Raw genomic sequence first — 10,528 nt, 5'->3', positions numbered from 1 at the left:
TGTTGCAGCTGACATGGTGACCCTGTAGGGTTTTCAAGGCAAGAGACCAACAGAGGTGATTTGCCATTGCCTGTGTAGTGACCCTGGACTTCCTTGGTGGTCTTCCTTCTTATTAAACAGGGCCAACCCTGCTTAGGTCTCAAGATCTAGATGAGATCAAGCTAGCCTGGGCCATCCAGGTCAGGGGTGGGGCACCTTACAGACGAACAAAATTTATTCCAACATAGGCTTTCAAGAGTCAGAGCTCACTTCATCAGGTGCATGAGACATACATCCATAAGGCTGATATATTTACATTAAAGGCTGCAAACATCAGAAAGGAAGGTGGGGGGATAGATGTAACAAAGGGAAGCCAATCTCAGCTTGTTTTAATCTGTTTGAATTGGGCTCTCTTTGTAGCATCTTCCTATTCCCACCTTTCTGTGGCTTGTAATTTAAGTGTAAACATATCTCTTTTGTATGTACACTTGATAAGATGAGCACTGGCTCATGTAAGGTTATGCTGGAGTAAATTTTGTTAGTTGCTAAAGTGGCCCTGGACTCCTGTTTTGTTCTAACACACAACCAAACTCGTTTTCATGAATGGTTGCATTCCTTTAAAGCATTCAAGATGAAATATTTCTCTGCTTTATTTCACAGATCGTTGATAAATGCACCATCACAGACAGTGGTGAAACACTGTTCACAAATGTGCTGCTGTTATTACCCCTCCATCGGTGTGTGGCTTTTTCTTCTATTTCAAGGGTATGTTGAAATATATAAGGCTACCTGTGGTGGAGCTAAACTATTTATGGAAGAAAATGAGCTTTGATTATCTGAACAAGGGGCTGGGTATGGGGAACCTTCTAGTATGAAAGGACTCAAAGGCTGTGGTCACACTGGTGGCTTGGCACGGTATGGTGGTGCCTCAAATTGTATTGGTTTAAAGTGTAGCAGAGTATTTCATCCAGACTGCACACCCTATGGCAGTCCAGAGGGGAAGCATCCACATTAGTCTTGCGCTTCAACCACGGGACAAGCTGTAAGGGTGGGTTTTATTTAAATGCAGGTGGATGGATGCGCATATGCGCTCATGCACATATACACATATAGGCAGCACCTCAAAAAAAGCCAGTGGCAGAAACGGATCTGCAAGTTCAGATATCCCTTCCAGGTTCCTTTCACTGCAGGAGAGTTCAGATGCTGGAAAACCCAGCGGGAACCGCAAACAATCCATTCATACTGGATTTTCCTCCATTTCTGTGTATTCCGCTTCCACTGTGGAACAGTACAGACTGCTGACAGCTGTGCCACAGAAGGCAGATGTCCTTGTTGGAGGGGCCCATTTAGTCTGCTCAGGTAACGCCACTATAAACTGCATGTGTGACTGCAGCCAAGGACAGTTTTCTGGGGCTGTGACATGTCTTATTACCTGTGGGAGGATTCCGGGAAAGTTTTCTGAAGTGCTTTGATAGATATAAAGATGGGGTTCCAGATGTGTTCAAGAATAAGACTGTGTGGAAAACACTAGAGTTTTTCCTCATGGGAATAGCTGTTTTTTTCAGTAGAAAGATGATTGCTTATTTTACTCAAGGATTGCTGAAAGACACAATATAGAATATCCTACTTAACTAACCCCCTAGAACCCAGCCTTATCACATTGCCTCAGCATAATGTACAGTCCCTCCTTCCCACAACACATTTCAATTCTGTACAGATTATTATTTTGTGTACCCGAAACTTGAGGATCGTTGAATGTATAACAATGGCCATTCTCAATATGGAAAACCTGTGAACTACCTAGAGGTTTAGCTACTCCTGAGGCAAAAAGACATAACTTTTGCTCACAATATCTGAAATTAAGCAGAGTTTGAGAAGCTAACAAGGCTAAGATACTATTCTCTTGTCCAGAAGAAATTTCATTTCCACCCTGATTATCCAGGTCTTGCTCCTCTTGAAAAGCGTCCCTTAAAATATTGGTTCTTAGGAGGAGTATCATGCAATGAAGGATTAACTCTTGAGAAGTAACTATCCAGTCTTAATTGTTTTTTTAAAAAATAAATTTTTTATTAATTTTTCACACTTTACCAAAACACGCTCCCACATAGACAACATCTTATCAACAAACATATACACATGTATACCACCACCAGCAGCTACACCATATCTTACTGTCTTCTTCCCCTATCACATTGATCACCCATTTTGATTTAACATTCTCATTATTCCTTTTAAATACCTAATAACCATTATTTAATCATTAACTCAAACTCATAATTACTTTTCATCCAGTCCTTAAAGTCTAGCTTACTTAATTCATTCAGTCTGGATTCAAGTACAATACATACTGGAAAATACTAATCGATTGAAACATTGCTCTTATCATCCTTTAGCTCTTTCATTTAACTTACATCACGGTCCCCCACCTAGAAACCTAGAGACATACCTCAAATCATTTCCTAACTGTTCTAACTGTTTTAAACATTCTAATCCAACTGCATCTATTTTCTAGCCAGTCAGAGGCAACTAACACATTTACTATCTCCCCGCCCCAGTTATAATTCATTCAGGCTATACACAGTCGAGTCCGACTCTTTGCGACCCCATGGACCAGCTCCCTCCAGGCCTTCCGGTCTTCCGCCATCCTCTGAAGTTTGCTCAACTTCATGTTCGTTGCATCGATGACACTGTCTAACCATCTCATCCTTTGCCGTCCCCGTCTTCTTTGACCTTCAATCTTTCCCAGCATCAGGGTCTTCTCCAGTGAGTGCTCCCTTCTCATTTGGTGGCCAAAGTATTTGAGCTTCAGTTTCATTATCTGGCCTTCCAGGGAACAGTCAGGGTTGATTTCTTTGAGGATTGACTGATTTGTTCTTCTTGCAGTCCAAGGGACTCTCAAGAGTCTTCTCCAGCACCATAGTTCAAAAGAATCTATTCTTCTGCGCTCGGCCTTCCTTATAGTCCAACTCTCGCAGCCATACATGACTACTGGGAATACCATTGCTTTGACCATGCGGACTTTTGTTGGCAGGGTGATGTCTCTACTTTTTATCATGCTGTTTAGGTTCGCCATCGCTTTCCTCCCAAGGAGCAGGCGTCTTTTAATTTCATGACGGCTGTCACAGTCTGCGGTGATCTGGGATCCCAGGAACGTGAAGTCTGTCACTACTTCCACGACTTCCCCTTCTATTTGCCAAGGAGTCATGGGGCCGGATGCCATGATCTTAGTTTTTTTGATGTTGAGCTTCAAGCCCACTTTTGCGCTCTCCTCTTTTACCCTGAGCAAGAGGCTCTTGAGGTCCTCTTCACTTTCTACCATCAGAGTGGTATCGTCTGCATATCTGAGGTTGTTGATCTTTTCCCCCGCAATCTTAATCCATTATTTTCCATTCATTCTGAATCTAAAGGACCTCTATATTGCTTGCACCTTAAAAAAATTCCCCATCAACTAACATTGTTACCACTCAATCATCTACAAATTTCACTTCTTAGCATTCTTTTTCATGCTCCTAGTTTTCATAACCTTCTGCTTATTTAACAGTCCGCTGCAGCCATTTTCTAATTCCAGAAAGTGCTACCAACAATCACGTTAACCTCTGCATTATCTACATCTAGCCTATGTTCCATCTCTTTTTGGTTTTCCTCATTTTCTTGACGATGTCTTAAATTTTTGTACTCTTTTAGTGTAATGTCCAAAAGGATTTCCCCATATTTGATAAGTCCCGCATTCGGTTGTTTAGATCTTCCGGCTTTTTTAAAGTCTTTGCTTGCTTTTCTACTCGTTGCTAAATTCTTTTTTCTACAAGGGGATTTAAACCAGCGTTTTTTGGTGCCTCCTTTCCCCCCCCCTTTTTCCTTGTTCTCAATGCACTTTTAGGCAAGACCGCTTCTTTTATTCCTTCTTCTATATGTTGGTCCTGCGCGTCGATCTGTGCTTCTTGTTGCTCTTCCTTCCACTTACAATCCTGCCAGTCATTAGAGGTTTGTATCTTTTGTGCTTGCTGCTCGATCTCCTTATCCTCTATACTTGAACTCTGGGTATTTCCCAAGAGCTTGACCCACGCCAGTTGAAGAGCTTTATCTAGTTCTTCTCTTAGTCTCTCCTGAAACCGCTCTGATTTGAGCTCCGCTATTCCCCTCTCGCAAACAAACGCCGCCGCCATTTTGTCCTTAGGTTTCTTTTCACAGCTAATGCCGTTTCTTCTTGTATCATAAATGTTATTAACAGTCCGATACAATAGTATTTCCAGCAAAGAAATGTCTCTTACCCTCCTTCAGCTCTTCCTCGCTCAAATCCCATAAACGCTTTCCGGCCGGTTTTATTAGACTGATAGGTGTGCCGCAGGAAAAAACAAAACGGGAGAGTAGAGATACGTTAAGTAGGAGTATTCACCAAAGAAAATCCTCAATGTGCAGCGAAGAAATAATCCTTAATACCAAAAACAAGAGTCTACCACATTTAAAAGTCGGATGGTCGTCACTTGTGGAGGCATAAGCCATGCCTCCTCCGCTCCGGAGTCCTGCTTCAACCAGAAATATGTAACTCTGGTGCAAGTACACACAGTTCCAGATGGGTAGCTATGTTAGTTTGTAGATCAGAATAAAACAGGAGTACAGGGGCACCTTCGTGGTGGTAGAAAGTGCTGTCGTGTTGCAGCTGACATGGTGACCCTGTAGGGTTTTCAAGGCAAGAGACCAACAGAGGTGATTTGCCATTGCCTGTGTAGTGACCCTGGACTTCCTTGGTGGTCTTCCTTCTTATTAAACAGGGCCAACCCTGCTTAGGTCTCAAGATCTAGATGAGATCAAGCTAGCCTGGGCCATCCAGGTCAGGGGTGGGGCACCTTACAGACGAACAAAATTTATTCCAACATAGGCTTTCAAGAGTCAGAGCTCACTTCATCAGGTGCATGAGACATACATCCATAAGGCTGATATATTTACATTAAAGGCTGCAAACATCAGAAAGGAAGGTGGGGGGATAGATGTAACAAAGGGAAGCCAATCTCAGCTTGTTTTAATCTGTTTGAATTGGGCTCTCTTTGTAGCATCTTCCTATTCCCACCTTTCTGTGGCTTGTAATTTAAGTGTAAACATATCTCTTTTGTATGTACACTTGATAAGATGAGCACTGGCTCATGTAAGGTTATGCTGGAGTAAATTTTGTTAGTTGCTAAAGTGGCCCTGGACTCCTGTTTTGTTCTAACACACAACCAAACTCGTTTTCATGAATGGTTGCATTCCTTTAAAGCATTCAAGATGAAATATTTCTCTGCTTTATTTCACAGATCGTTGATAAATGCACCATCACAGACAGTGGTGAAACACTGTTCACAAATGTGCTGCTGTTATTACCCCTCCATCGGTGTGTGGCTTTTTCTTCTATTTCAAGGGTATGTTGAAATATATAAGGCTACCTGTGGTGGAGCTAAACCATTTATGGAAGAAAATGAGCCTTGATTATCTGAACAAGGGGCTGTGTATGGGGAACTTTCTAGTATGAAAGGACTCAAAAGCTGCGGTCACACTGGTGGCTTGGCACGGTGTGGTGGTGCCTCAAATTGTATTGGTTTAAAGTGTAGCAGAGTATTTCATCCAGACTGCACACCCTGTGGCAGGTTACCTATGCGGCAGTCCAGAGGGGAAGCATCCACATTAGTGTTGCGCTTCAACCACGGGACAAGCTGTAAGGGTGGGTTTTATTTAAATGCAGGCGGATGGATGTGCATATGCACTCATGCACATATACACATATAGGCAGCACCTCAAAAAAAGCCAGTGGCAGAAACGGATCTGCAAGTTCAGATATCCCTTCCAGGTTCCTTTCACTGCAGGAGAGTTCAGATGCTGGAAAACCCAGCGGGAACCGCAAACAATCCATTCATACTGGATTTTCCTCCATTTCTGTGTATTCCGCTTCCACTGTGGAACAGTACAGACTGCTGACAGCTGTGCCACAGAAGGCAGATGTCCTTGTTGGAGGGGCCCATTTAGTCTGCTCAGGTAACGCCACTATAAACTGCATGTGTGACTGCAGCCAAGGACAGTTTTCTGGGGCTGTGACATGACTTATTGCCTGTGGGAGGATTCCGGGCAAGTTTTGTGAAGTGCTTTGATAGATATAAAGATGGGGTTCCAGATGTGTTCAAGAATAAGACTGTGTGGAAAACACTAGAGTTTTTCCTCATGGGAATAGCTGTTTTTTCAGTAGAAAGATGATTGCTTATCTTACTCAAGGATTGCTGAAAGACACAATATAGAATATCCTACTTAACTAACCCCCTAGAACCCAGCCTTATCACATTGCCTCAGCATAATGTACAGTCCCTCCTTCCCGCAACACATTTCAATTCTGTACAGATTATTATTTTGTGTACCCGAAACTTGAGGATCGTTGAATGTATAACAATGGCCATTCTCAATATGGAAAACCTGTGAACTACCTAGAGGTTTAGCTACTCCTGAGGCAAAAAGACATAACTTTTGCTCACAATATCTGAAATTAAGCAGAGTTTGAGAAGCTAACAAGGCTAAGATACTATTCTCTTGTCCAGAAGAAATTTCATTTCCACCCTGATTATCCAGGTCTTGCTCCTCTTGAAAAGCGTCCCTTAAAAGTATCAGTGTCTCATATTGGTTCTTAGGAGGAGTGTCATGCAATGAAGGATTAACTCTTGAGAAGTAACTATCCAGTCTTAATTGTTTAGGGGATGGTAGCTCATAAATCAGAGTATTCCTTAATCTCTTCTTTGACGGCGCCATTGTGTGTACTGTGTATATATATCTCCACAGAGATGCAACTGGTGTCAGTGCATCTCAGGGTTTTTTATATAAAATTTTAGAAAACAAAGTAATAGTACAGAGGAGATACAAAAAGGAGAGTAGGGATTATATAACATAATTGTATGTATCAAGGATAAATATAAATGACAGAATGCATAAAACACAAAAATTTTCTCCCCAACATCCTCTTCATTATATTTTTTAAGACATTATCTATAAAGTACAATGGTCCTTACTTCTGTTAGGGCACTTTTATATTCAACATTTTAAATTTCAAATTTCATAACTGATCTATTTTGCAACTACATTATTAGTTTCGTCACTACCACATATTCAGTATTACATATTTCACCATTTCTGCATATTCACAATAACTTTTAATATATCAAAGTACAAAGGAAAGTCTATTATATATCTCATAATAAGAAAATAAAAGATGTTTCTCCTCAAAATGCACTTATATATTTATATTCAAAACTTGTTATCATTCTGCTTCTGCATTGCAATACATTTATATACAATTTTTAAACTGTTTCTCATTCTAAATTTAACTCCTGCTCGAACAATACTCCATCTCTCCTGAGATTTCGTGATTGATCTGTTTCTCAAATAGGTTGTTAATTTTGCCATTACTGCATAGTCGGCAAGTTTATTTTCCCATTCTTCTAAGCTTGGACAGATGTCTAACTTCCATTTTGCTGCAAAGATAATTCTAGCCATTGTCACCATATATTTGAATATCTCTTCCAAATGTTTTGGTAATTTATTAGGTCATATATCTAATAGCATATTCTTAGCTTCCATAGGGAATTGTCAGGTTCCACAGCCAAACAAAAGAATACACGCTTAACATAAGGTTATACTTTATTGCTAGAGCTATAGAGGCAGTAACATGGTCACTGTTAGGAATGGATACTTCCCTACAAGCATAAAGGGATATAGGGTATTCGTACGCACACCCCCCACACACTCCTAGGCCAATCGGCCTGACTCCTGCATGCGGGAGAATGGGGCCCCAGGCTGTTACAGCCAAAGCTGGGAATCGAAACCTATCCCACAGGTAATAGATGGGGAGACGTTACACAGACAGCTAGCAAGCAAGGTCATAGATAAGCAAGGACAAAGGAGTGCGGCATCAGTTGGCACACAGGTCAAGCATCTGCACTCTCGCCCATAAACATCATGGCAGCATAGCTGACAGGAATTTAAATTTTCATATGGTAAAAGGTTCCATCTATGTCTTGACATTTCCAGCATTTTCTTTTGTAGTCTTTGTCTGCTTTCTCAATATCCTTTGGAGTTATATACCATCTAAAAAAACATTTTGTACCAGTTTTCTCTTAGCACCTGGCTGGCTGTAAACTTAATTTCTCCTGATTTACCTAGAAATCCCCCCCCCAAAAAAAATGGGTTTCAGTGTTTGAGGGTGGCCTTGTGAACAAAGTGCCATGCAATATAGAGGTTGCCATGAGGAGGGGCAGAGGTAGATTCGAGGGGTGTCGGGGCCGCCTGTGGGCTGGGGCTTTGTCCTTCCCCTTTCTGCCCCTTCACCTCCGCCGTCCGCCCGAAAGTTGCAAAGTCCGTTTAATACACAAAGTCAGTCTAGTCAATTAATCACCCTATACAGTCCATTTGAAAAAATGATTTATGTTGGCACCATTCATAAGGTCTCTATAAACCTCCATTACTAGAAGAATAAAATTGCTAGAATCCTCTTAAAATTTACTGCAGGCAGGGTGTGTGGCCTTATGACACACTTCCGGTGATGTCAGGGGGTGTGGCATATGCTAATGAGTTATGCTAATGAGTTCCCCTAGCTCTTTTTCTACGAAACGACCCCTGAGGAGGGGGAATCACCCCCTTACCTCTTCTTCCCAGTATGCATGGTTGCTATGTTATCAGTATGCATGGTTGCTATGTTATGCCCTGGAAGGAAAGATATGGCCAGTTCTCACCAACGTGTACTGGGTTTTTTTGGGTCTATATGTAGTATATGTAGGATTGGTTTATACGGGAAAGTAAGGTCACATTCCAACACATGGTATTAGCTGTCCCTTACACTAAGTATCCTTGCACAATCGTCCGCATTCCCAAGGAGTCCCAGGCATGGTAGGAATGCCACTCCAGTCCCTCCAGCGCAGAGTTTGTCATCGAGGAATAATCTGGAACAGCCACAAAAACAGACATTGACCTTCCCCCTGTCAGAGTGTTTAAGTCCTAATCAAAATCACCCTTTCTCCGTGGGCTTTGTGCCCATGTGCTCCGACATTAGAGGTGGGGCAGAGAGGCTAATGATTTATGGAGGGGACAGGGACAGGGAGGAGTTCTTTTGGCAGATGTTTACCGAATTATTTCATACTTACTATCCTGGAATTTTGGCATCCACCTCAGTGATTGTGCTGCTCTCTGCAACTATTCTGTGCCGCTCAGTAAATCTCAATGAAATGGGATCTTTGGAAGTTCAAACGGGGTGAGAAACCCAATCCGTTGTCCTTTTCTCTGCCGTAGACCCTTTCCGCAGTAGTGAAATTCCCCACATGCACGTTTTTAAAACTGCATGTTATGTAGTATAACGGCAAGCTCCTATGGAGTGCTGTTGGCTACCAGGGATACTTCCTGCAGGCACAAGGGTGGCACATGTATGTACTCCTTGCCCTCACAGGTGTGGATCATCTATACCATGACTGGAGACCTTCTTCCTGCTCTTCATCTTACCACCACATTCTGCCTGTGCACTCAGGAGTAGAAGTCTAACTTAAGGAGCAGGGAGGTTCCCTCAGGAAACACGGCACTACCGCTAACAGAAGCAGGCCCCTGCTGGATCAAACCAGTGGTCCATTCACTGCAGCATAGTGTTTCACACAGCAACCAGTTGCATTGGGGGTCCAAAGAACAGGGTGTAGAGGCCTTCGCCAGATGTTGCCTCCTGCCACTGGGTTTCAGAGGTTTACTATCTCTGTACCTGGAGGTTCCCTTTACCCTCCATGGCTAGTAACCATTGATGAATCTCTCCTCATTGAATCTGCCTACCATCATTTTAAAGAAATCTATGCTTGTCACCATTAGTATGTTCAGTGGCTGTGAATTCCGCCATTTAATTATACATTGAATAAAGAATTATTTCCTTCTGTCTGTCCTATACCTATTGCTCATCAACTTAACTAGGTGCCCCAGAATTCTAGCATTATGGGAGCGGAAGAAAAAGCTTCCTCTATCCATTTTCCCCACCCCAGGCATAGTTTGATAAACTCAGGGGTCTTTGGGGGCCGAAGCATGCTGGAGCACCGCTTCGGCAGCCCAGGAGCAATGTTCCCTCTAAGCTGGGGAGGCTTGTGAGCAAAAACTCTACTTTGTGAGCTACTGGCATGAAAGTTGTGAGCCAGCAATTTGGCTACTGCATAAATTAGTTTGCTCTAGAGCCTTCCTTCCTGAGCTGAGACAAAAATGTGTGAGCTGGAGGTTAAAAAACTGTGAGCTAGCTCACAGTAACTCAGCTTAGAGGGAACACTGCCCAGGAGCCTGCACAAATGGTGGCAGCGGCAAACCCTGCCCCCAATTCCCCGGCGCCGAAAGTGCTGCGCCCGGGGGATGCCTGGAGAGCACCGCTGCCGGGTCCCCCGGGCCCGCACAGAAGTGCTGCAGCTCGGGGGAGGCCCAGAGAGCCCCACCCCCGGGTCCCCCGGTCCCATGCAGAAGCGCTGCAGCCGGGAGACGCCCAGAGAGCCCCGCCCCTGGGTCCCCCGGGCCTGCACAGAAGCGCTGCGGC

The 10,528-nt window shown here is 43.2% G+C and overlaps 1 protein-coding gene across 1 annotated transcript in view; it reads left to right on the top strand.

The window, feature by feature from the left end:
* The first annotated feature begins 5,293 nt into the window (after positions 1-5,293).
* GABRP (gamma-aminobutyric acid (GABA) A receptor, pi) overlaps positions 5,294-10,528 on the top strand; it is a 44,930-nt gene continuing 39,695 nt past the window's right edge. The window contains exon 1 of the mRNA XM_015413705.1: positions 5,294-5,372. Coding sequence (XP_015269191.1) covers positions 5,317-5,372 — 56 coding nt within the window. The 5' untranslated portion in view covers positions 5,294-5,316. The remainder of the gene's footprint in view (positions 5,373-10,528) is intronic.

The sequence above is a fragment of the Gekko japonicus genome, unplaced genomic scaffold (assembly GCF_001447785.1).
Source record: "Gekko japonicus isolate JY-2015 unplaced genomic scaffold, Gekko_japonicus_V1.1 scaffold552, whole genome shotgun sequence".
NCBI lineage: Eukaryota > Metazoa > Chordata > Lepidosauria > Squamata > Gekkonidae > Gekko > Gekko japonicus.
This window is presented reverse-complemented; position numbering and strand designations above follow the sequence as displayed.